Source organism: Girardinichthys multiradiatus, chromosome 1 (assembly GCF_021462225.1).
Source record: "Girardinichthys multiradiatus isolate DD_20200921_A chromosome 1, DD_fGirMul_XY1, whole genome shotgun sequence".
Taxonomy (NCBI): domain Eukaryota; kingdom Metazoa; phylum Chordata; class Actinopteri; order Cyprinodontiformes; family Goodeidae; genus Girardinichthys; species Girardinichthys multiradiatus.
In genome coordinates, this window is record NC_061794.1 from 39,665,145 (window position 1) to 39,692,645 (window position 27,501).

General features: G+C 41.3%; 2 protein-coding genes across 4 annotated transcripts in view; both read right to left on the reverse strand.

Moving 5' to 3' along the window:
• The window catches only part of dgkaa (diacylglycerol kinase, alpha a), a 29,907-nt gene extending 22,521 nt beyond the window's left edge, over positions 1-7,386 (reverse strand). The window contains exon 1 of the mRNA XM_047369172.1: positions 7,200-7,386. The gene's annotated coding sequence lies outside the window, so the exon portion shown is untranslated. The remainder of the gene's footprint in view (positions 1-7,199) is intronic.
• A 7,328-nt stretch (positions 7,387-14,714) lies between these two features.
• rnf41 (ring finger protein 41) lies at positions 14,715-23,736 on the reverse strand. 3 transcript variants are annotated; one of them, XM_047375961.1, is made up of 7 exons: positions 23,588-23,736; positions 21,409-21,493; positions 19,392-19,501; positions 17,751-18,022; positions 17,408-17,543; positions 16,271-16,374; positions 14,715-16,178 (listed from the first exon to the last, which is right to left on the reverse strand). In XM_047375961.1, exons 3-7 carry the CDS (start codon positions 19,479-19,481, stop codon positions 15,824-15,826), a joined length of 957 nt encoding a protein of 318 aa, XP_047231917.1. In that variant the 5' UTR covers positions 19,482-19,501; positions 21,409-21,493; positions 23,588-23,736; the 3' UTR covers positions 14,715-15,823. The 3 variants fall into 3 exon arrangements, with proteins under 3 accessions (XP_047231917.1, XP_047231926.1, XP_047231932.1); XM_047375970.1 differs by lacking the exon at positions 21,409-21,493 and having other exon boundaries at positions 23,588-23,726; XM_047375976.1 differs by lacking the exons at positions 21,409-21,493; positions 23,588-23,736 and adding an exon at positions 20,801-21,210.
• Between the last annotated feature and the right edge of the window lie 3,765 nt (positions 23,737-27,501).

The window sequence follows — 27,501 nt, forward strand, 5'->3', positions numbered from 1 at the left end:
ACACATTTGAATATGACACAGTGAAGGACTCATGAGTGCAACATGAACTGACCTAAAAGTTTACAAGGTGGGAGCACGAAGAATAGATGAGCACTTGGATGTTTGTTACGAATGCTTTCACCAGCATTAGGTGTGCATTTAAACCCTAATGGAAGGAAACTATAATAGCAGGAAAGGAGGCAGTAAAACATACACATCATTAATGATTAAGAAAAGATGAAACGAATTAATGGACAGCTAACAACATCCTGCATCATGCTGTTGTCATAGAAGAAACATAAAAACAGATCAGTATGAAAAATATAGTCATCACAGAACTGATGGGATACATAATGGAGTTAAAATACAATTAAGTTGCTGAAGGAATGTGATCTTTCACCAGGGCTATATATGCACAATGAGAAATTAATGAGCTAATATTAGTTTTAAAATGTGCACTAGGAGAAAATTAAATATTTTAAGATAAACAACAACATTTCTCCTCTGTATGCTTAGCATCTTCTAGTGGATCCTTTTTAACTGCAGGTGTGGATGTTGCTGTGAAGCTCGGTTGTGGTTAAAGGTTAGTTTATTTATGCAATTAAAACAAAACTGCATGAGAATCTGTCTGTATTATATTAGCACTAAAAGCATTAAACTACAATATTTCAAACCAATCAAAACTTTAGACTCACCATAAACGGGAAATAGACAATTATAGCAGCAAAAACAGCAAAAAGTCTCTTTAGGCATACCATGTAATGAAGATAAACTAAATCTAAATAATAACGATAATATTCATAAATTCTTGCATAAAGCAAAACGGCAACAGACACTTAGAAGCATGGAAGACAAATTTAAAGACAGATCCAGAGTACAGAACTCTAAAGCTGGTCTAAAAATATTTAAAGTAATGTAAAGTTTATAAAGCTATAATCAACCTTCTGTTTGCCTACAGGCTAATGACCAGTATCAGTTCCACGACATTTACACAAATCAATGAGACTGTTCATAAAAGAAACATGACAAACTCTTTATACGACAACTGTAACAACTGGAATGAAAACAACCTTTTGTATAAATCTATTATCTCTGCATATATCAATATAGCCAACATCAGAGGTACAAAATGAAAGCAAAGTGCATGATGTTTTTAAGTCCAGGCTCATGAAAAGAAACTCACTGTAAAGCTTTCGTTCACACTTTTGTCCCCAGGTTTTATCATACATTCAACTGCACCTGGTGCACGAATCAGTGATGGGTGCCTGCACTGAACACACAATCAGACTACTCAAAGGACAAAGAATGTACTGAGAAAGCAATGAAATAATGTGGAATACCTGGTTATTTGGATCCATTTACTCTCTTCGGACTCTGAAAGGTTCACACTGTCCTCACTTAATTCCCTCAAAAGGTCAGAGGCGTTGCCTAGCATTTCTGTTCTGGCCCGATGAGGTGGGCTGGGCCTTGTGTTGACAGCAGGACACGTGTAGGAATCATGAAAATCAAATTGCTTCTGATCATAGCCTGAGACTGCTAATCCCTGAAAACGTGCTCCAGACTCCATCGTCAAAAACAAACTCATAAATGAACTAAAAATAGACCTCCAGGTTTACTGTGGATTTCTTGTTTTAGGAACATCTGCATGATCTTCCTTTTCTGTTTCTCCCAAGAGCAAAACTGGATTTACTGCTAAAACCATATATTTACATACACTGTATAAAAAAGGCACATGGAGTTTTTGTCATCATAAACCAGACTAAACTTCCCTGTTTTAGGTCAGTTAGGCTTACAGAAATTATTTCTATTTGCTAAATGCTAGAGTAATGAGACAGAAAGTCTTTTTCTAATTCAGAAGCTTCCATACATTTCTTTAGTATTTGTTAGAACTGCTTTTTAAACCATATTACATTGGTCAAATGTTTGAGTATTTTTTCATAAGCTTAACAACAGTTTGCTTGAATTTTGGCCCACTCCTTCCCTCAGAGCTGGTGTAACCCGGTCCAGTTTGTAGGCCGCATTGATCACACACACGTCTTCGGGGAGGCCCAAGCTTCAACTTCCTGGCTGACATTTTGAGGTATCTACAGTATTTCCACATAGGTTCTCATGATGCATTTATTTGCAGAAGTAAACCAGTTCTTCCTGGAGCAAAACACCCCCACAATATGATGCTGCCAACCCCATACTTCTCATTTGGGATGATTTGCAAGCTTCTCCTTCCTCCTCCAAATGTAACAACGATGAATATGGCCAAAGACTTTACAATTTTAGAGTTTCATCAGACCATGGGACATTTCTCCAAAACCTAAGCTTTGTCACTGTGCATTTCCAAGCTCTAATTTCTCTTTTGATGTTGCTTCTGGAGTTATGGCTTCTTCCTGTCTGAGTGATATTTCAGCCAATGCCATACTTCAGTTACTTCAGCTCTACTGGTTTTTGTTCTAGGGCTGAAACAAACATTTTGTCTGAAAACACATTAATCCCTGGTTCTTATACTTGCATAAATTAGTTTGAACAGATGAACGGGACATCTACAGACATCTGGAAGTTGTTCCTTAGATATGAACCAGACTCATGGAGGTCCACACTTCTCTGCATGATATCTTGCCTGTTTTCTTTTCATTTTCCATTATGTCACACAGGAAACTGGTGTGTTTCAGGTGTTGCCTTAAAAGACATCGACAATTGTGCGTCAAATTAACGGCAATGTTGAAAAAGATTCAATCAGATGCATTTAAAGCTAAAACATCAACATCTTGACTTTCCTAAATTGTTTAAAGGCATAGCATTCAAAGTGTATGTGAACTTTTGATTTTAGAGAAAATAAGGAAAAATGGAGAACTTTGACTTGATATCAGATTGTGAGAAGAAAAGGTAGATTTTTATACAGTGTCTGTAAATATGTGGTTTCTCCTTACCGACCGACCGAGCATCATCATCATTTTTGTCTACTTCAACACAATCTTGATCCTATCTGAGTAATTCAATTCCTCCCTTCCTGATTAGATAATGATTTGCATGCTCGATGCTGGGGGGAATCAGGACCGGTCAGAACACGGAGCACAGGAAGAAGCGTTCCATGTACTTAGAGGAGAAATGAACAGAGTAATATATTCAGAGCTGGTTGTCTGCACTCACAAACACAGAAGAGACTTCTGAAAACATCAACTAAATTAGTACACTGAGGCAAGCTAAATATTTCAGGAGTTTTCAAGAAGGCCAAAGCTTGATAAGACTAAATACGGAGTGTTAGACCGACTCTCTCAGTACGGGCACACTGTTGGACTGAAAGTTAAATGGCAGACACTTTATGAGGGAACTGTTTATGTTCCTTTATAGAAACATTTATGTGGAAAGGTTTCTCTAGACGTCAAAGATCTAGATGCCTTCTAAGTCTGTCATGTAGTTTGTTTCTCTCTGCTGACAGACGATCTGAGATGTGATTTTGTTCAAACATGTTGTTGCCCCAGGTAATCGGTACAGAAGAGCAGCAACATCTAGATATTATAGCAGTACGCAACAGCTCATGACAGCAACTCATTACTGTGAAAAACCTGACATGTATCTGAATGTTCAGCTGCAAACACCCTGAGGAGCAACGCTTATAAAAACTTATGCAACACAATAATTAAACTTGGTTGTTAAATGATCAACAACAACAAAAAAAAAACAGTTCCCTTCACTTGGGGACAACCTTTTTTCCAACGGGGGTGACTGTTTGTGCAAGTTTGCACAACCCCCACGCTTTTTGTCAAGGAAATCTGCCTTTTTGCAACTCTTGCAGGGTGTAACTCATCACCCTTGTCAACCTGTGGTTGGAAAAGACTGTTTTGGGTTTTCTGAAAAAAAGAAAAAAATGCCGTCTAGAAATAGTCTTGGGCTTTTGTTTCTGTCCTGAAACTACAACACTTCTCTCCAGTGAAGTGTGCGCAGATTGCATCAGATTAATAGAGGGGAAGGACCAACATGCACGGTTGCTATGGAAAGTGTTTCCCTCCATCAGCTGCTCTTCGTCAAAGCACTGCCACGGGTCACTAACAGGTAGGAGGATCCACAGGCTGGAAGGGAGGTAGCCAGCTCAGGGAGGGAGAGGGGGGCCCAATGGTTAGCTTTGAGTCTTTCCCTTCCAACTACGCAACCTCCCATGCCAGAGACCTTCAAAAATGGAGTCCATGCTCTAAACTGCATACAGCTTGCAGAGGCTACTGTGAGTCACTGCACTAACATGGGAAAACTCCTTTACTATAAATGGTCTGCTTACTCAGTGGGTCACTTTACAGGTTAAACCAGAAGCTACTAACCCAGAAGAGAAAAATATACACTTCTATACCTTTATATGAGCTACTCCTAGAAGCTCTGGGGAACCACTAGTTGTGCTGTTTTTAATATCTTTAATTGCTTTAATTACTGTAATACTGCCAAATGTAATGTTGGCCCTATTTTTATTGTTGATTCAAATTGCTTAATTGTCTTAAATGATGCCTGGATAAGCACATTTTTTATTTAAAAAAATAGCACACTTTATTTATAAATAAACATGGATAAATTACCAGCATCAAGGTATGCAGGGGTTTTAAGAAAGGTATGGTTTCTAAGATTTTCCCATCATACCATTTCTATAGTCAAAAGTTATTTTAATGAGATGCTAGAGTGACAGGAGTGCCACCTATCAATCTAATAAGGATAATGCTTTTTTTAAAACTATAGTTCATGAAATTTTCATGAACTAGTTCATGAAAATTTGCAACTGGCTACGCAGCCAAGTTAAATTATCAGCAAAGGGGATATTATTCTGCACAATTACCACATTTGCTTGCTAATACCATGATATAATGAAATCATGGCATTTTTATTTAAGGTTTCAGCTCATATTTACAAATAATACAGTTTTGGAATAATCTAAATAGTTACATTTAAATATATCAATACTGTGCAGTCAAAGCTGAGTATAACGTAATAAACAAGACTTCCTCATGTTTGTTACTGCATGGTTTTATCTGAGGAATTCAATGTTATGCAAACTACAAGCTCAACCTAGTAGAAACAACAGATAAAGTGAAACGCCACAGAAATAGATTCTAAAACAAACCAAAACAGAAAAAAGACGACGTCCACGGCAGTATGAATCACAGATTTCTTAGAAAATGTAGGCGAGGCTTTACTCACTCCACAGCTTCAAAGTAAGGACTGCCCATCACTCTGAGTTCAGACTTGAATGTGACTTATATAATCGCTTTTCTGTGGAGGCAGCCTTGTAGAACAGCAAGCTGCTCACAGATATAAAAAAAAAAGGGAAAAAAAAAACAAGACCTGACCAGACTTGAGAGGTAACATGGTGTCATACAACCACAACACAGCTTTTTTATTGGGTTTAACCGGTTTTCTCAGAAATCCACTAAGTGAAAACAAAACATTTAAAGTCTTTTTTAATTAATCAGAAATGCAATCGTGTGAGAAGAAAACTTATTACATTATTACAAACAAGACCTTGCTAAAAAGCAGCTGTTTAAAAAGAAACCCCTTGAGAAAAACAGTGTGAAAACGTGTCTGAGCTGGAGTCAGTTTTGATGCCCTACCCAAACAAATTTATTTTACTCATCCAAAGTAAAGTAAAGCAAAGTAATAGCGAGGTAGGACCACACATCAGCGGCTAAGAATTGATGCGTGGTCAGTTTAAACATTCCCCTAGCAGATGTACCCTTCATAGCAAAAATGGACCAGCAGAACCCTTTCTTGAAATATCTTAATCCATGCATATACATGACCCAAAAGGTTAACCCAGGCCTGTTTGTGTTGATGCAGTGCAATCACTGAAAAGCACCAAATGCCAAGGAGATGTGGAATTTGCTCTTAAATCCTGCTGTTGTTTCATTTATTGTCCCTGGGGTTTGGTCAACAACAGGCTATAACTTCACAATTTTTAAATAATTGAGAATTGTTTATATTTATAAAAATCCAACGATATTCAAACACCGCATCCGTCACGGGCCTATGAGTTTCATATAAAGTACAATATTTGCAAAACATACATTCATTTAAAAAATTTATTAATCTTTGGGAATCCTCCAAAACGTGTAGCCATGAGCTACTGCCCCTCTCAATCTGGCCCAGCTCGTAAAGGCCTAAATCTTTGTTACTAATCAACACATAATTCAAACTGAATGGTGATATGATATAATAAGTGAGGAATAGGCCTAAAAGTAACATAGACCTGCTATTTTTAGAGGTGAATTAATCCATATACATAGCTACTACTGATATCTCTCAGATCGCGTCTGTTTCACATCTCTAACTGTTTACAAAGGACCACGTCACAAAATAAGCAACATTTTAAGCCATATAACCTCAAATGGAGTAATATAAAATACAACGGTTGAGCTGTCAGCTCACACAAGGCACTCTCATAAAGAAAAGCAACTAGACTATCTTTGTTATTGTCTGCTCGGGACATAAAAACTTAAAAAAGGCAAGGGGGTTGGGGCAAACCAGATTAAATGTCTATCTTTTCCAGTTAATGCGAGGACTGAAACTTACACTCACCGTTTACTGTTAAAAGACACTGAAAAGGGAGCTCTGAGTAAACAATGACCTCACAGAAGTGGCAATACGCACAAACGCCCCCTTACCACCATGAAGGGTTTTACCACCTCAGTTCTGACAAACACCCCCCCCCCGGGGTGTTTCATGAGTGTTTAGGTTGAGGTTTCAGTATTGCAGCTAGTATAGCACCATATCCTGCAACAGACACGTATGAGGATCCCATCACATGGGGAAAATAACCTGTTTGCTTAGTGGGCCAGTGACATATTGCGGTGTAAATCACACTGACAGGTTTCAGATCAACACCTACAGTTGAGTCCCAGGGAAATCAGACATGTCAGAGCACATGAGCAGAGAAGACCAAATGTAACTCAAGTAGACATGACAGCCTGAAAAAGGAACTGAAATAATGGCTGTTTTTGCTCATTTAATGAGGCTCAGAACAGTGCATTCATATACAGTAAGTCTGCTCTGATGCTTGTTGTTCTGTTGTCACCACATGATTTTGTGCAGAACTGATCTATATGCAGCTCCTGACGGTACAGCAGAACATTTTCTGTTCAAATAAACCTCCGGTGCGTGGCTGGTGTTGCCGCTATAAAAACGCACACATTGCCGCAGCGAAAACTTCAATCAGCGCAAGTCCGGACGTGTACAGTCGGTAGCGGGTAGTTTACCTTTCTGTCGACGCTCCGTTGTTTTCGAGCCCGTCGTGGTGCAGCCCTGCAGCCGGGTCCAAATCCTGGGATTTATCTTTTCTGCTTTCTTTCAGACGAGGAGCAGAGCGGCCAGCCAGCTTCAAACGGAGGCTGCAGGTCGGGGGAGTGAAAGCGGTGAACTAGTGCAGGGCAGAGAGTGAGTGAGAATATCCCTCCATAAGCACCGCCTCGGCTGCTCCCTGCATGCACACCCCTCCTCAGGAATCAACACACACTCAAACCGTCAAGTAACGCTCGCTAAAACAACCATTAGATCACGTAGGAAAATCAATAAATTTAATGCTTGTAGTTATCAAATATCTTTGGAAAACAACTATGGTACAGTGCCATTAAGTATTCACCCAACCCCCTCTTTTCTCTCTCTCTCTCTCTCCTTGGCATTTTTCATGTTTAGTTGCATCACAACCAGGAATTTACATGGATTGTTTGACAGTTTTCACCATTTCCATTACAGAACATGCCTGCAACTTTGAAGATGTATTTTTCTATTGTGAAGCAAACAACAAATAGGACAAAACAGAAACCCTCAGCGTGCATAACTGTTCGCACCCCTCTACATTCAGCACTTTGTAGAGCCACCTTTTTTGGCAATAACAGTTGCAAGTTGCTTTGAATAAGTCTCTAAGAGCTTGCCACATCTTGCCACTGGGATTTTTTCCCATTCCTCAAGGCAAAACTGCCTCCGCTCCTTCTTATTGGATGGTTTTCACTTCAATCTTCAAATCTAACCACAAATTATCAATTGGATTGAGGTTTGGACCTTGACTAGGCCATTCCAACACATTTAAATGCTTCCCCTTAAACCACTTGAGTGTTGTGTTAGCAGTATGCTTCAGGTCCTGCTGGAAGATGAACCTCAGTCCCAGTCTCAAATCACAGGTACACTGTCACGTTTTGCTCAAGAATATCCATGTTTTTAGCCCCATCTGTCTTTCCCTCGACTCTTTGGGTGATGGGAGATATTATATATATATATATATATATATATATATATATATATATTGGGGCATGGGGTTGGACAATGAAACTGAAACACCTGGTTTTAGACCACAATCATTTATAAGTATGGTGTAGGGCCTCCTTTTGCGACCAATACAGCGTCAATTCGTCTTGGGAAGGACATATACAAATCCTGCACAGTGGTCAGAGGGATTTTAAGCGATTCTTCTTGCAGGATAGTGGCCAGGTCACTACGTGATACTGGTGGAGGAAAACGTTTTCTGACTCGCTCCTCCAAAACACCCCAAAGTGGCTCAATAATATTTAGATGTGGTGACTGTGCAGGCCATGGGAGATGTTCAACTTCAATTTTCATGTTCATCAAACCAATCTTTCATTGTCATCCTGATACACGGCACCGCCTTCAGGATACAATGTTTGAACCATTGGATGCACATGGTCCTCAAGAATGGTTTGGTAGTCCTTGGCAGTGACCCACCCATCTATCACAAGTATTGGGTCAAGGGAATGCCATGATATGGCAGCCCAAACCATCACTGATCCACCCCCATGCTTCACTCTGGGCATGCAACAGTCTGGGTGGTACGCTTCTTTGGGGCTTCTCCACACCGTAACTCTCGCAGATGTGGGGAAAAGAGTAAAGGTGGACTCATCAGAGAACAATACATGTTTCACATTGTCCACAGCCCAAGATTTGTGCTCCTTGCACCATTGAAATCAACGTTTGGCATTGGCATGAGTGACCAAAGGTTTGGCTATAGCAGCCCGGCCGTGTATATTGACCCTGTGGAGCTCCCGACGGACAGTTCTGGTGGAAACAGGAGAGTTGAGTTGCACATTTAATTCTGCCGTGATTTGGGCAGCCGTGGTTTTATGTTTTTTGGATACAATCCAGGTTAAAACCCGAACGTCCCTTTCAGACAGCTTCCTCTTGCGTCCACAGTTAATCCTGTTGGATGTGGTTTGTCCTTCTTTGTGGTTTGCTGACATTACCCTGGATACCGTGGTTCTTGATACATCACAAATACTTGCTGTCTTGGTCACAGATGTGCCAGCAAGACGTGCACCAACAATTTGTCCTCTTTTGAACTCTGGTATGTCAACCATAATGTTGTGTGCATTTCAATATTTTGAGCAAAACTGTGCTCTTACCCTGCTAATTGAACCTTCACACTCTGCTCTTACTGGTGCAATGTGCAATCAATGAAGACTGGCTACCAATTTAGCCATGAAACCTCCCACACTAAAATGACAGGTCTTTCAGTTTCATTGACCAACCCCTGTATATATACAGTACAGGCCAAAAGTCTGGACACACCTTCTCATTCAAAGAGTTTTCTTTATTTTCATAACTATGAATATTGTAGCTTCACACTGAAGGCATCAAAACTATGAATTAACACATGTGGAATTATATACTGAACAAAAAAGTGTGAAACAACTGAAGATATGTCTTATATTCTACGTTCTTCAAAGTAGCCACCCCTCCTTGAACTGCCACCTTAATGTGGTGGAGGGGTTTGAGTGCTCGAATGATCCTAGAGGCTATGTTGTCTGGGGCTTAAATGCCCCTGGTAGGGTCTCCCATGGCAAAAAAGCTCTAGGTGACGGGTCAGACAAAGAGCGGTTCAAGAACCCCTGATGACGACTACAAAATCGAGGCACGTGACGTCGCCTGGTACGACGGAGCCGGGGTTCCCATCCTGGAGCCAGGCCTGGGGTCGGGACTCGTCAGAGAGCGCCTGGTAGCTGGGTTGCTCCTTGCGGGACCCGGCTGGGCCAAGCCCAAACGAAAGACGCGAGACCATCCCCCAGTGGGCCCACCACCTGCAGGGGGAACCATGAGGGACCGGTGCAAAGAGGATTGGGCGGCGGACAAAGGTGGAGACCTCGGCGGCCCGATCCCCGGATGCTTAGGCTGACTCTAGGGACGTGGAATGTCACCTCGCTAGGGTGGAAGGAGCCTGAGCTTGTGCGGGAGGTCGAGAGATATTGACTAGAAATAGTCGGGCTCACCTCCATGCACAGCGTGGGCTCTGGAACCCATCTCCTTGAGAGGGGCTGGACTCTCTTCTACTCTGGAGTCACCCACGGGGAGAGGCAGCGGGCTGGGGTGGGTTTGCTTGTCGCCCCCCAGCTCAGCCGTCTCGTGTTGTGGTTTACCCCAGTAGATGAGAGGGTCGCATCCCTGCGCCTTCAGGTTGGGGAGAGGTCTCTGTCTATCATTTCAGCCTACGGGCCGAGTGGTAGTGCGGAGTACCCGGCCTTCTTAGCGTCCCTGTCGGGGGTGCTGGATAGTGCCCCTCCCGGGGACTCCATTATTCTGCTGGGGGACTTCAACGCCCACGTGGGAAACGACAGTGGCACCTGGAGAGGCGTGATCGGGAGGAATGGCTTCCCCGATCTGAATCCGAGTGGTGTTTTGTTATCGGACTTCTGTGCTAGTCACGGATTGTCCATAATGAACACCATGTTCAAACATAAGGGTGTCCATCAGTGCACTTGGCACCAGGATACCCTAGGCAGGAGGTCAATGATCGACTTTGTTGTCGTATCATCAATACCCGAACCCGGTGGTGGACACCGGCAGTAAGGGACGCCGTCAAGCTGAAGGAGTCATATTGGCTTTTGGGACTCCTGAGGCGGCTGACCGGTACCGTGGGGCCAAGCGTGCCACGGCCCGGGTGGTGGCAGAGGCAAAACTCGGACCTGGGAGGAGTTCGGTGAGGCCATGGAGAAGGACTACCGGTTGGCCCCGAAGCGATTCTGGCAAACCGTCCGGCGCCTCAGGAGGGGGAAGCAGTGCTTCACCAACACTGTTTACAGTGGGGGTGGGGAGCTGCTGACCTCGACTGGGGACATTATCGGGCGGTGGAAGGAGTACTTCGAGGATCTCCTCAATCCTGCCATCACGCATTTCCTGGTGGAAACAGAGGGTGGGGACTCAGGGTTGGACTGTTTCATCACCCGGGCTGAAGTCACCGAGGTGGGTAAAAAGCTCCGCAGTGGCAGGGCTTTGGGGTTGGATGAGATCCGCCCTGAGTACCTCAAATCTTTGGATGTTGTGGGGCTGTCATGGTTGACACGCCTCTTCAACATTGCGTGGCGGATGGGGACAGTGCCTCTGGACTGGCAGACTGGGGTGGTGGTCCCCCTACATATGAAGGGTGACCGGAAGGTGTGTTCCAACTACAGGGGGATCACACTCCTCAGCCTCCCTGGTAAGGCCTACGCCAGGGTATTGGAGAGCAGAATCCGGCCGATAGTCGAACCCTGGCTTCAGGAGGAGCAGTGTGGTTTTTGTCCCGGCCGTGGAACACTGGACCAGCTCTATACCCCCTACAGGGTACTCGAGGGTTCATGGGAGTTTGCCCAACCAGTCCACATGTGTTTTGTGGACCTGGAGAAGGCATTCGACTGTGTCGCTTGTGATGCCCTGTGGGGGGTGCTCCAGGAGTATGGAATCGGGGGCCCTTTACTAGGGGCCATCTGTACAAGCAGAGCAGGAGTTTGGTTCGCATTGCCGGCACTAAGTCGGACCTGTTCCTGGTGCATGTTGGGCTCTGGCAGGGCTGCCCTTTGTCACTGGTCCTGTTCATAACTTTTATGGACAGGATTTCTAGGCGCAGCCAAGGGCCGGAGGGGTCTGGTTTAGGGACAAGAGGATTTCGTCTCTTCTTTTTGCAGATGATGTGGTCCTGCTGGCCCCCTCTAGCCAAGACTTACAGCATGCATTGGGGCGGTTCACAGCCGAGTGTGAAGCAGCTGGGATGAAGATCAGCGCCTCCAAGTCTGAGGCCATGGTTCTCGACCGGAAAAGGTTGGCTTGTCCTCTTCAGGTTGGAGGGGAGTTCCTGCCTCAAGTGGAGGAGTTTAAGTATCTCGGGATCTTGTTCACGAGTGAGGGCATGCAACAGTCTGGTGGTACGCTTCTCTGGGGCTTCTCCACAGTAAAGGTGAACTCATCAGAGAACAATACATGTTTCACATTGTCCAAAGCCCAAGATTTGTGCTCCTTGCGCCAGTGAAACCGACGTTTGGCATTGGCATGAGTGACGAAAGGTTTGGCTATAGCAGCCCGGCCGTGTATATTGACCCTGTGGAGCTCCCGACGGACAGTTCTGGTGGAAACAGGAGAGTTGAGGTGCACATTTAATTCTGTCGTAATTTGGGCAGCTGTGGTTTTATGTTTTTTGGATACAATCTGGGTTAGCACTCGAACGTATCTTTCAGACAGCTTCCTCTTGCGTCCACAGTTAATCCTGTTGGATGTGGTTCGTCCTTCTTGGTGGTATGCTGACATTACCCTGGATACCGTGGCTCTTGATACATCACAAAGACTTGCTGTCTTGGTCACAGATGTGCCAGCAAGACGTGCACCAACAATTTGTCCTCTTTTGAACTCTGGTATGTCAACCATAATGTTGTGTGCATTTCAATATTTTGAGCAAAACTGTGCTCTTACCCTGCTAATTGAACCTTCACACTCTGCTCTTACTGGTGCAATGTGCAATCAATGAAGACTGGCTACCAGGCTGGTCCAATTTAGCCATGAAACCTCCCACACTAAAATGACAGGTGTTTCAGTTTCATTGTCCAACTCCTATATATATATATATATATATATATATATATATATATATATAGATTTTAATAGATTTTGTAGATTAATTAGACCCAAGCCTTCAATTCTCTTAATTATGATTTTCCGCTTATAGTTGATGAAAACATGACATTTAAGATTAGAATATTACATCAGACCAATAATAAGACAAATTAACATATTATATAGGAATGTGGACTTAATGAAAAGAATGTTTAATACCTCCTTAGAGGTTGTTAGTTTTCCAAAGATACTTATAATCTGACAAACGAGTCACATTGAAACGCATATTCTAATTTTTTTAACATAACTGAGCACTTGCCTTCTTGCCTTGTAGCAAGAAGGTCCTGGATTCAAATCCGGGCCGGGGATCTTTCTGCATGGAGTGTGCATGTTCTCCCCATGCATGTGTGGGTTCTCTCTGGGTATTCTGGCTTCCTGCCACAGCCCAAAAGCATAATGGTTAATTGTTAACTCTAAATTGCCCTTACATATGAATGTGTGTTTGCATGATTGTCCTGTGTGTCTTTGTGTTGCCCTGTGATAAAAATGTGACCTTTCTAGGTTGAACCCTGTCTCTTGCCCAATCACCGCTGGAGATAGGCACTAGCTCGCCCTGCGACCCTGCAAGGACTAGTGGGCATAGTCAATGGATGGATGGATGAATATCCATCATAATAAAACCATTTTGACATAAGTTAAAGACTACTGCCTCATGGCTTCTGACGGATCCACCAACCGGATCAAAGGACAGTTGTGACTTTGAGGTACTCGGGGTTAGAATTTAATACGTTTATACCTCTTCCTATACTCCGTTTTGAACATAACGTTGAGGTGTTATACTGGAAATGGTGTGAAATCTCTGTTGATTATGTGTTATTTAACACTATACATTTCATTTTTTTCCCTTTTACTCGTTTTCCAATCATGTTTGAAATAAACTAATTAACTGAAAAACAAAACTGCAAACTTTTTACAGAGTGTTTCTAGTTTCTGTCATTGTAAATAGTAATGGTTAGTAAATGGTTAGTAAATAAATACATTTCTGTGGTTGCTATATGAATTCAATTTATAGGCCCTATTTTTAACTGCAGAAATAAAATTTTACTTTTAAACTCTCTTGAAAGTCTCTGATGGGGTTTGAAAAAGGTGGTTGAAGCACACAAATCCAATGTTAGTGAACTGGAGGGCTTTTTCCATGAGAACAAGGCTAAGATTCTCCAGAAACTGGTGTCTGACTATGAACCATGTTTACAGCAGGTCTTTTGACCTGAAGATGCTTCTTAGAAACGTGTTGTATAATTTTCAAACTGCAGTCGTCATTGTAAGGAGTATTTTGCTATTAATTTCGAGAAACCACTTGCAATATTAGTTGTGTTGAAGTATATCAATTGTACCTTGTTTGATTTACTGCCAACAGCTGCTACTTTTGAATATTGTGCTGAAATTTTTGCAAGGCAACATGTTCATCAGCACAAGCGAGAACTGTGCTGATGAACAATGTTAACAATGCCGGTAGAGAACAACGGAGCCTCGGTGTTTGGTAAAGCACATGATTTCTCATTCCAGTGATCACAATAGAGGGATTAGGCTCCACAATGAGGACGAAGCTGGCAGAAGAGGATGACAGACCGGAATCGTGTGGGTGTCTGGGATAGACAGCGAAGAGGAGAACGAGTTAGGTCAGACCTCTCAGAGTTCAACTGTCCTCTTTAGTTTTATAATCCAGCCAGCACCACTTAACCTCACACTGCCTCTCCTCAACGCTCTCAGTCTACTGACTAAAATAAATATTTTTCATCTCACGTCCTCTTAAGGAACTAACAGTTCTCTGAGGACATGCTGTGGTAAAGGTTAGCATTACATTAAGCATTAAATGCAAATTCATACGATTAAAATAAAAACAACCATTAGGTTTAAAGTTTTATTACTTGTCTGTACAACACCGTACATTACAGACAAAATTAAAACATTAACAAGGAAGAGAGCGAAGGGCACAGTCTGCCTGTAAGAGCTTTTAAACCATCATCTTAAGTTTGGTTCCTTTTACTACAGCAGTAAGTAAATTTTCAAAAGCATTAAGATGGACTTCACAAATATTTATACAATCTCCAAATTCTGTTTTGCTGCAGTGTGTCACTAAAAGATGGCCGCCAACTGTAAAAACCTACATTTTTACATTTCAAAATGAAAATAAATCACAAAGCATCAAGTGAAACTTTTTAATATTTCAAAATGATAGCACTGAGTGACGTTTCAAATGATAACTGCAAATTAAACACCTCAACCGGACTTAACACAGACCATATGTACAACAGAGGCAACAAAGAAAACGACAATTTTTTAAAAACTTCCAGCAACAAACTTCAAATTCACCGAAGGCAGTTTCCCACACATTAAATGGTAACATCTTCAATCATGTTTGCAAGAAGAAGGCAACACAATAAATAAAACAAATGGCACAGAAGGTCTGAACAATCTAATCTGGAGAGCACGACGTCTTGTGAAATATTCACAGGAAACTAAACAATAAAGCAAGCGCACAAAAATCTTCAGAGGCGACGTCCCTCCAGATGGCAACACGGGCTCAAACAGAACCGAGACAAACAAATCACAACCTAATTACAGTGGTGAGTATTACAATTAGAATTCAATATAGTTTTTGTATTTACAAGCATTTGTACAAGCGAGGGCATTAAATGGGGGTTTAAGCTTATTACTATATTAGTAGCAGAACAATCAGATCATATAATGCACTAAATATAAACCTTGTAAACATATCTCACCTTTCATCTTAGACCTCAGATTATGTTTATATTTGCCAGGTTCATAAAGTATTTGTCCTTACTTTAAGGCATTAGTATCAAGCTTAGGAGTGAGCCTAAGATTTTGTTTTAAATAAGCCAGATTTTTGTAGGTTTCACTTTAAAGAGGATAAAAAAAATCCCCTCTACCACTCCCTCTGAGTGAAAGCAAAACATCCCCACTTGTCTCTGGATGGGTGCAGCGAGCTGCAGGGTTATAAGATCTCCTCCACTCCGTGTGCAAAGATCATAACCAGGCCAGGCTCCAGGATCATATCCTCCCCCATATGCTGATTTTCGCAGGCCATCACCACCACCGCCTGCTTGCCAGGAATGCGCTTGGCAACGTAGTTTTCATAGTAGCGCCTGTTCATCTGCCGCGTCTCGAGAGTGGCCAGTCCCTGCGGCCAGTTCCGCTCGTGGGCGTTCTCGATCAGGTCGTTCACGATCGAGAGGGGACAGCCGCTGTCGATGAGGGAGCGCTTGATGACCGCCTGTAGCACGGCATCGGGTGTGGAGATCATGCCGCCCCAGCGGGTCACTCTGGCTGGCTGCATGGAGTTTACCCACCTGAAGAGATGAATGAGGTGAAAACCGTGAGAAAATAAGAAACTGGTTGGGTTTTACATGACCAGCTGGAGGAAAACAGAAACTTCACTTACTCCAGGATCTCATTGTACTCTATGCTCTCTTCGAGGTTTTGCAGGTTTGGGTTTGCACTGCGGATTGCTCTCATGTACGCTTTTAGCAGCTGAATGTCTCGTTTCTGGACAAAAAAGAGCCCCAATAAACACACTTTTAAAAACCATGATTAACACAGTATTGCTGAAGCATTATGTGCATGCATCCAGGTTGCTCAGATACACATAACCTTACAAAAATGTTCACACACCTTGAACTTTTTCACATTTGTCACATTACAACAACACATTTCCAGGATTATATTTTGGAGTCAATGTGACAGAACAACACAAAGAGGAAAGGAGGACATTAGACATAATTTCAAAAATATTTTACAAAAATCTGAATACTATTTTGCACATTTGTATTCAGATACTTTGAAATGCCTAAATAAAATTCAGTGCAAGAAACAGACTTCTGAAGTGACCTTACAAGTAAATGGTCCACCTGAGTGTAATTTAATCTCGAGCAAAACAGTCCTTCCACCTAAACCGACAGGGCAAACAGGCAACTCTGGGTGAACTGCAGGGATCCAAAGCTCAGGTAGGAGAATCTGTGGACAGCACAACTATTAGTCATGCACTCCACAAAGCCTTTATGGAAGAGTTGGTAAAAAAGTCTATTATTGAAAGAAAGCCATAAGAAGTATATATAAGGGACACGACACGGTTGTAAGAAGGTTCTCTGGTCTAGACAGAATTTGCACTGCACACAGCTCTAAACACACAATCTGCACTCTGAAACATGGTAGCATCATGCTGTGGGGACGGTCTACCTCAGGGCAATCCTGGATGAAAACCTGTTAGAGGCTGCAAATAACTTGAGACTGGGACAGAGGTTCACCTTTCCTAAAAATATTTTCAAAACAATGCATCTTTTTCCTTCTTTGTGTTCGTCTATCACAAAAAATCCCAATAAGATGCATTTGTAGCTTTGATGGATCAAAACGTGGAAAAGTTCAACTTGTTTATTTACGTTTTGCAAGGAACTGTAATTATTAGTTAATATTACCCAATTTCAGCAGATTTTTCAAACATATTTAATCTGTACTGGGTCAATGTTATCTAGGTCAAAGGTTCTCTGGTCTTTGTGTTAATGTGTCAGTAAACGGCTCTCACTTGTTCCCCCAACTGGTGCTTATGTTCTACCACAGTTTTCTCCAGCTCTGAAATCTTGGTCTGCTGCTGCTGGACGACGCTCCGTAAGTGTTTGATGCAGTTATGATTGGGCAGCTCATCCTTGGGCATTTCCAGCCTAACAGAGCAGAAAAACAGGGTTTTATACTTACAAGCATTCATACACCAGTACTGTTATTCCAAAAAAACATTTTAATACAACAATTGTTTTACTCTGTTTTGTTTTCCTTGATTTGTCACTTTGTTCATGGTTTCCAAATGATTGACAGATGCTCTCAACTAATAGAAAACAACACCCATTATCTGGTTAGCGGCAGCTACTCACCCACATCCCTCCTCGCAGCTGACCGGCCTTTTCGGGTTGTGCTCACAGTCCTTGAGGTGTGACTGCAGCTGGTCCAACCTCAGTGTAGCTGTGCAGCCAAAGCTGGCATTGTCACAGTTGATCTGAAGTTTGGACAGCATGTTGCGCATGATGCGAGGCACAGGCCGGAGGTGCGCTAGTGTCACTACTGTGCGGTCAACAGGACAAATCTGTTGCTGGGCAAACCACTGGGTTATGCAGGCATTACAGAAGGCGTGTTCACAGTGTGGAGCCTAAGTTGAAAATATACAAAGCAAAAATAAATAAGTGTGTGCCCTGGCAACTTTATCTATAGAGCACATTTTAATGCTAAATTACAACAGAACTTAAAACTAATTTCAAAATTGCAGATTAAGAAATACAGTTGAAACCAAATATTTTCTTTTTCAGCTAAATTAAGATTATCAACATTTTTCCTATTTGCCAAATACCAGAATAATGATAACAAAAAGTTAGATAACTTCTTTATATTACTCTCTTTACACACATTTCCTCTGTATATTGCCTTTACATACTTGGGTCAAACATTTTGGGTATCCCTCCAAAGGCTGCTCACAATCATTTTCCAGAATTTTGGCCCATTCCTCCCCACAGAACTGGGGTAACTGGGAGAAGTTTGTAGGCTGCCTTGCTCACACACACTTTTTCAGGTTTGAGATCAAGACTTTGCGATCCAAACTATTCTCTTGGTTGTCCTTAACTTTAACTTTGAGTCTGCAACATATTGAGTCATACGCTAAAGGAAAATCGATTCAGAAGACCGATTTGTATTCAGGCTTCACCTTCCTGGCTGAGCTTCTGAGATGCTCCCTCAATATTTCCACATTAGGTTCTTTCCTCATGAGGCCATCTATTTTCTAGAATGCACCAGTCCCTCCTGTAGTAAAAAACATCCACACAACATGACCCTGCCACTTCCGTGCTTCACAGAGGGGGCTGTGTTCTCAGGCCTATAAGATTCTTCCTTTTTGTCCAAATGTAAAAATGGTCATGATAGCCAAACAGTTCTACTTTAGCCCACAGGACAGGTCTCTACAAGTTTAAGACATCAGTGAGGGGATTTGCAAACTGAAATCTATTTATTTATTTTTTTTTATTTCTCTTGGAGTAATGACCTCTTGGCCTCTAAGTTGCCTTTCAGCTCATGTCGGTACAGCACTGGTTTCACTTTGGATGCCAATACTCTCCAATCTGCCGTACCAAGCATCTTCAACAGGTCTTTTGCTTTGTTCTGGGGCTGGTACACATTTTGCACACGAAACCCGTCTCCTTCTTGAACGGTATAATGGCTGGACATCCAAATGCCGTTTATACGTGCATATAGTTGTTTGAAGAGATGAATGTGGCCGCGGTAGGTATCTGGAAATTGTACCTAAGGATGAACCTTACAAGTGGAGGTCCACAACCTTTTTCATGAGTCCATTTAATTTAAATGTTCCAAATTGTGTAGTGACGTTAATCTCAATCTACATAAACGTCTGAATTTAAAGAAATTCTCATTCTGCCGTTTAACTCACCTACAACAGGGAAAGCTTTATCTTATACAGTGACTAACAATACTTTCAGCTTTATAAATGGGTGATCTTTGACACAAAGACTTACCTGCACCGGTTCCTCTAGTACTCCACTACATATGGGACAAAGGAGGTCTTCATCCACCTCACCCTGGAACCTCGTAACGTCGTACCCCATGGTACACTACCCACAACCTCCTGAACAAGCAAACAAAAATGGAAATTAATCAAAGAATAGTTTTTAGGTAAGTTTAAAACACCAGTAACGGTTCAGATAAAGTGGACAGAAATGATGATTTGCTGTCTTTTATCTGTTAAATCTGTAGGATCGTGTTCCTCCGTGTCCCCAACCAAATTACTGCTTTCTTTTAAATCCTCGGTTTTGGCCTCAGGTACTTTATGAGTAAGTCTTTATGTAATGTTGTGATGTCATGTGAAACAACAAATTACAAGCCCCAACATTTATCACTGAGATGTAAACGCATTTTAATATTTATTTTATTGTATTTTGCCTAAAGCTCATTTCCACTGTGGTTCTTCTCATTTGGGCCAAATGACAGATTATGACAGGTGATCAGAGCTGCACAATACACCGAATCACATTCGTCAGCACACCATCAATATGAGCAAAGCTGCAAAGGAATCCTTGGATTCAATATTTGATCGGCTATAAAGTCAAAGTACCAAGGGTTTACTCTCTACAAACCAATAATATATTTGGCCAGTTGGATGGACCTTCCCTGGGCCTGGCTGCCCTCCCTATACAGATTTAAGGGACAGAGGTGAACAAGGTCATAAAGAAACGGGAATTAAGATAAAGAAGACTAAGGGAAATGTCTTTTATTGCAACCGATATCCTTGTTGCAATATTCAACGATGCTATTGCAACAGCATTTCTAGTATTGTACAACCTTAACCCTGATTTAACTTAAATAACTGCAAGCAATCTGCTGCTGGTTATTAATATTTATTAGAGGCACAAACCCTATTTCCAAGCTGTAGATTTTATTACTGTAGATTATTTTATCTCATCTGTCAAAGTGAGCACAAAGAAGCCCAACAGCTTCTAAGAAAAGATGCACCACCTGTAGCAGGACGCTCCTTTTTGTCCCCACAAAAGTATGGAGGAAGGAGACCAAAACTGCAGGTGAATGAAGGGCCAAAGAGCGTCACAAATTTAGCTGAAAACAAGACTCACACAGCAAAGACTTAGATAAAATAATGTTAAACCGTTTACACGTTTAACAAAAACAAAAGAGCTCTACCATTTCTTATTACCATAAGCAGTACAATAATATTGCTGTACATACAAACATCTTGTACATCATGAGTGCAGTTTTCAATTTTTTGTTTACAGGTGGGAGAAACAGACCACCAGAGAGGCTCTTTCCTCACAGACATTCATACAGGTAAGTAGCACTTAATTCTTTTACACGATTTTGAGGCTAATGTGTTTAAATAGACTCAGGATTATAAGAGAAACATTGTGGTGTTTACCTCTTATCTTGTCAAAATATCACATTGGCCACTGAGATTTATTTGGCTGTAAAAACCTTTATAAATGTGCCCCGAGTAAAAGCTTCTGCCCCTTTTTCCTTCAACTTCGAGTATCTGTCAGTTATTCAGTATTACTGTGTTATTTTGACTGTGGAAGATGTTCATTCATTCATTCAATAACTTGGCTGAACCGAATTTAGAACTAGGTCTTGTTAAGGATGAACTGTAGGGCTGCAACTAACGATTATTTTGCTAATTTATTAATCCATCAATGATCGGATAGCAAAAGGTTCTAAATAGGAGATTTTTTTTTTTTTACAGAATTTGAAACAGATAAAGCTAAAACCATTTAATGAGTTCTGGACTGAGCATATTTACAGACAAAGAAGGCTTTTCATCTTAAATGCAAAGTGTATACATTTTTTGTACAATTTTGGCTTAATTTCTGCTCTGAGTGGGTTGTTCTTTCAGGAAACCGCATGTTTTGGTGTCTATACTCTAGTTAACGATTATCCGTTTCCTAAATTATTATTTCTATAATCGATTAATCACGATTAATCCGATTGCTTCAGCCCTAAGGAACTGGCACAACAACTGCTTGTACCTACCTCACACACAGAAGGCCTCAAATGTTTCCATTCAGCTTTTGCTTCTTTTGCTGATGCCTCACATCTGGCAAAAGCAATTTATCTCCTAAAAAAAGACACATACAGTACAGAAAAATATTTTTTTTTCTTCCTTTGGATTTTGCTTTTGTGTCGCACATGTTTCAGAAGGAAAAAACGAATTTCTAATATCAGCCAAAGATAACCTGAGTAAATATAAAAAGGCCCTACTGTCACTTTTAAGGCTTGTAGTCAGATTTTGGACTTACAATGTTTAAAATAACGTTTTCATACTGGAAAATTCGAGTAACTCGATTACTAAAATTCCTTGAGGCTAATTATCTGTCTCGAGGCTTTGTTAAATTTCGTTTAACTATTCAGCGTACTGTGTTCTGGCCAGTTAGTTGTTTGTGTTCGCCATCAGGTCCACTAATGATAGCCTACACTGCTGTTACGTGGATGCAAATACGGTTTTCAGCTATGGAGGAAGACGGCGAGTGGCCAAAAGAAGCGCATAGAAAACGGCAGTGTCGAAGGGTGGGATCACTTTAAACTTTACAGAAAAGAAAACAGAGCAGTGCGTGTACTGCAATACTGAATTAGAATTCCAAAATAAAACGTCCTCAATGTGGCAACACCTGAGCAGGAAACATCTGCTACATGGACTGACCCCACTCCACCCCCACAGAACGACCCTACACGTCAATTCCTGACTACGTCACGCATTTATTTTCAACTCGTGCTTCAAAAGCACTCCAGAAAGAAGGATTCTACTGACAGGCGCTTCCTTAAACAGCAGGGTAGCTTGTTATTGCTGTGCGCAAAGAAACCTGAAAATGAGGTTTGATATATGAAAGGCAGCGTTTAAATTTAAATTTGCTGTTTACCTTTGCCATTTTAATCCCCAGTTTCTTATTTAGCGTTGAATTGTGAACCTCAACTAAGGCAACTGAGGGCTGTAGTAATTTGGATGTCATTTTGGGTTCTTCTTTAGTAATTCTGGTGGGCCTGCCACTCCTGGGAAGATTTATGAATGTCCCATGTCTTCTCCATTTGTGGATACTCACTGTCACTGTGGTTCACTAATGCCTTAGAAAACAGCTTTGCAACCTCAGCTTTGCAATCCTAGAGTAATAGATTTTGTTGGTCATATGTCTTAGAATATCTTTGGATTGGAGAACAATTAATTGCTTCTGGAGTTGTTTAGTCTACTTCATGTTGTCAGACAGGTTCTATTGAAGAGATTTCCTGATTCTAAAAGTCTTGCAATGATTATTGCAAGTGAAATTGAACTGATCTTTAGTTGTTAAACACTGAAACATCTTGATGAAGCAAAGGGGCAATTAAATGTTTAACATATGGCCACGCTGGTTTGGATTGCTTTATTCCCTTAATATGAAAACAGTTTTTTTCCATTTACTCTGGTTATCGCAGTCTAAAATCAAATTTTCTGAACCTAGAAGCATTAAAAAGCAAAAAGCAAAATAAGCTGTTGTACTTTTGCAAAAACGTATATTTACAGAAACATGCTAAAACCGCTGTCACTTTAAGTAGTATTTTATTCTGTAACACGGTATAAGTACTTTTAAAAGTAAACTGTAGGAGCTAAAATTCTGCACAATCTCAAAAATCCTGCAATGGCAACGTTGTCACATTCACACGACACCCTTGAACCAAAGGTACGTGGTCGTGTGACACTCTCCTCCATATGTGCATCTCCTCAAGGACATCCCCATCATGTTCTGTACTGTCCTAGTTTACTGGTAACCGACCCAGTTTGGGAAGAAACAGCACACCCCGGCCAGGATGCCATTTACAGAGATTTTTCCACCTTCTTTCCCAGCATACCCAACACAAGTTAGCTAAACGCCGAGGCTAATGTTATCTACGTGGATGGTTATTTGTTTCCAACAATAAATCAAATGGCTGAAGGATTTATGCCACTAAAAACGGGGACTTGCTGAAAAAAATGAATGAAATTAAATTAAAAAAAGTTTGAGGTGAGACACCAAAAAGCTTGGTTGTCCCGAACCGTCAGCTAACTAGCTAGCCTTACTAGCAATTACGAAATTAGCATGCGAGCTAAGCAACCTGAGCTCAGTTTGGAAAACATACACAGAAAAAGCGGCTGTTTATAGTCAATCATGTTGAAGCTAATCTAAAAAACGACTGAAGTACTTACTCCGACATTCAGTACATCTAATTCTTATCAAGATTTTTGAGTGTTTAGAACGACGTGCCGTCACTAGCTCCTTGCTAGCCACGTCCTGCTACATCATACACTTTGGAGTTTACGCATAGACCGAGACGTCATGACGTATACCAGGTGTCGCGTTTCTGTTCAAATCCGAAAATCAATCTATCTATCTATCTATCTATCTATCTATCTATCTATCTATCTATCTATCTATCTATCTATCTATCTATCTATCTATCTATCTATCTATCTATCTATCTATCTATCCTTTATTGCTTGCTGACAAATTTAGAATGTGAAACCGTTACTTTTTTGACAGGTTTAAGCAAATTATTGTGATGTTTCATATAATTATATGATTTTGAACCAAGCAATTAAAAAAAATCTTCATACCATAATATTTCTTTTCTTTGACAGCTTTCATGTTTCAGTTTGCTGTTGTTTGATGGTCAAATACTTTTTACCCTCTTCCCCTTCCGTTGCGAGCTAAAGTGAAAAGAGAAGTAGACTTTCCCACACAGAGCCGAGGAGAGTTTCTCTTCCGGAAATTTCAACAAATATAGATGGAAAATCATTACATAATTGAGACTTAAATGGGAAAGAAAAAAATAATTCACTTCAGATTCATAATTAGAATGGTTTAAATAATGGTTAAATATATGAGACTAATTTACCCATCAGATTATATTATTGTGTGATTTAAAACAGCGGTGATTTTCACTGTGCTGTTTTATGCCTTACAAACTGTACCATCTATGACAATTTTGGAGATGCGAAAAATTATCTCTTTGAGAAAGGATGCTACCGCTATATATGCCAAATGTCAATATTGTTAATTTTAAATAATATCTTCTTTGCTTGGTTGTCTGTTATTGATAGACATAAAAAAGGCTGGTAATGATTAGGTCAGGTACTAATTTTATGCTTGAATAATATAACTATAGGTTGGGGTTATTGTAGCTTCATCATTAACATTTGCATGTATTAGAAATAGGCTGAAAAAAAATCTCAGAGTAGCATTAAAGAGGCTGGAGAAGTATAACTGCAGACAATTTGAAACATTTTACAACTAAATCTGGAATCGTTTGGGACGAAACAACCAACAGAAGGCTCAACATTTTATGTAGCAGCACAATTGCTGTTGCTGGGTTCAGTGACAGAAGGGAAACAGAGGGAAAGGATCTGCAGCCAGCATGTAGAGACTGAGGAACTGGTTCAACAGGAGGAAAAACACACTGAAAATACAAGCCAGCATGACTCAGTGTTACAATAGTAAAGTTAAATATTAATTTTGTATTCATTCCTTTTGTTAATGTTTTCCATTAACAATAATTCAGGGGGTGTACGATCCTGTGCATTTCACTTTTTAAAAAATGTTTTAAACAACACAGGGCTGGTATTCAGATTATGGTGTTTACTTAAAACTAAAGTTTATAAACATAGTTAAAAATGACAACCCTGCCGACTAAAATGTAAATCCGGATTATATGCTGCATCCAGATGTTGGAGCTCAAATGGGTCAGACACCCAACATATACATGTTCTTTATTCCAAACTGGAAAATCTGATTATTATGACATGCTAGCAGAATACGCCAGTAACTATTTATTTCTCTGTATTTTAAGCATTCAAACATTAAAGGAACATATTCACAAATGGATGTTGTACAGTACTATGTGTCACTGACTTAGTATGGTAGGTTCATTTGTGCTTAAAAGTCAAAATGTCTGAAAAGTTTTCGGAAATAAACTGTTCATTTGTAATTCTGTTTGCGGTTATTAAAGAAGTGACGTAACAAGCTCTTGGAGTGTTTAAATGCTGAAAAATATCCTATCATAAACTTATTTTGCTGAGGCAAAGACAATTATCAAATCCACATGTGTTTCCAACCTGCAACTCTAACAAAGTTATGTTGGGGATGATGTCACTCCTTCATCGTCGTTCTGGGGTAAATATTATGAACCATGGATGGCAACCATGTTGTGTTTTAAAATCAGTCTTAAGGCGGAACCACTGACTTTCTAGGTTGGAAATTTACTTCAGCTGTTTAGTTATTAGTTTTTATGTAAACTAAAGAATGATTGAAAGATAATGAGAGCATATCTTTAGTTTAGATCTTTTCTCAAATGTGTTTAAGCTTCACAAATTTGAATTTGTGAAGCCCATGATGTGATCCATTAACCTCTAAAGTTGGAACTTTTAATTAGGGCTGAAACAATTAACCTTGATTAAATCGATTACTGAATTGTCAACAAATTTAGAAATTGAATAATTGTTAACTGTAGAATACAGACTCTAAAATATGCATTTTGCTGAAAGAACAACCCACTCAGAGCAATAATTAGGCCAAAATTGTACAAAAATATATGTTTGCATTCAAGATGAAAAACCTTTTGTCTGTAAATAGGCTCTATCCAGAACTCAACTGGCATAGTTTTAGCTTTACCTGGTTCAAATTATGTAAAAAACATCTCCTACCTGGAATATTTCTCTCTAACGTGCGCTCACTTCCCAACAAAATGGAGGAACTACAACTGTTGTTGGGGAAAAACAGGGACTTTTATTCATCGGCAGTTTTGTGCTTCACGGAGACGTGGCTGTGTGGATTAATACCGGACTCTGCGCTGCAGCTGGCAGGATTCCAGCTCTACAGAGCGGACAGAGACACGGAACTCTCCGGCAAAGCGAAAGGTGGAGGAATCTGTTTCTACCTCAACAGTGGTTGGTGCAACGACGTGACAGTGATTCAGCAGCACTGTTCTCCAGACCTGGAATCCTTCATCATAAACTGTAAGCCTTTCTATTCCCCCCGTGAGTTCGCTTCGTTCATCCTGGTCGGTGTTTACATCCCGCCGCAAGCTAACGTGCAGGTCGCACAGCGCATGCTCGCCGACCAGATACTGAGTGTGGAGCGGACCAACCCGGACTCCTTAGTAATCGTCGTTGGTGACTTTAACAAAGGTAATCTGACCCACGAACTCCCCAAATATAGACAGTTTATTAAATGTCCAACCAGAGAGGACAACATTCTGGATCACTGTTACACCACCATCAGAGACGCTTATCACGCCGTCCCACGTGCTGCACTGGGCCAATCCGACCACATCATGGTCCACCTGATTCCTGCATACAGGCAGAAACTAAAGCTCTGCAAACCTGTTGTGAGGACGACAAGGAAGTGGAGCAGTGAGGCTGTGGAGAATCTCCAGGCGTGTTTAGGCTGTACAGACTGGGATGTGTTCAGGACTACTACCAACAGTCTGGACGAGTACACAGAGGCTGTGACTTCCTACATCAGCTTCTGTGAGGACAGCTGTGTACCATCATGCACCAGGGTGAGTTACAACAACGACAAACCCTGGTTCACAGCTAAACTCAGAAGGTTAAGACTGGATAAGGAAGAGGCCTTCAGGAGTGGGGACAAAGACATATACAGAGAGGCAAAGTACAAGTTTGACAAGGCAGTGAAAGAGGCCAAACGACTGTACTCTGAGAAGCTCCAAAACCAGTTCTCAGCCAACGACTCTGCGTCTGTCTGGAAAGGGCTCAAGCAAATCACCAACTACAAGCCAAAAGCCCCCCACTCCATCAACGACCGACGCCTCGCCAACGACCTGAACGAGTTCTACTGCCGCTTTGAAAGACAAAGGGACAGTCCTGCAACCATCTCCCACGACGCCCCCCAACAGCTGCAGCCACAATCCACCACCCCCACCTCCCCAACCTCAAGAGGGGCCTTGGCACCTCCAACCCCCACCCTGAAGTTCCCCCCCACCGGCCCCCTACCCACGCCGAGGACGACTCTTTCCATCCAGGAGAGGGACGTAAACAAACTCTTCAGGAGACAGAACCCCCGGAAAGCTGCTGGTCCGGATTCTGTCTCACCAGCCAGCCTGAAG

Bases quoted from the DNA above. Each gene is read 5' to 3' on its own strand.
- rnf41 (XM_047375961.1), bottom strand. From the start codon at position 19,481: ATGGGGTACGACGTTACGAGGTTCCAGGGTGAGGTGGATGAAGACCTC. The intron at 17,544-17,750 runs GTGAGTAGCTGC...CTGCTCTGTTAG, and splicing joins AGCTGCGAGGAGGGATGTGG to GCTGGAAATGCCCAAGGATG. The intron at 16,375-17,407 runs GTGAGAGCCGTT...TTTTTTGTCCAG, and splicing joins AGCACCAGTTGGGGGAACAA to AAACGAGACATTCAGCTGCT.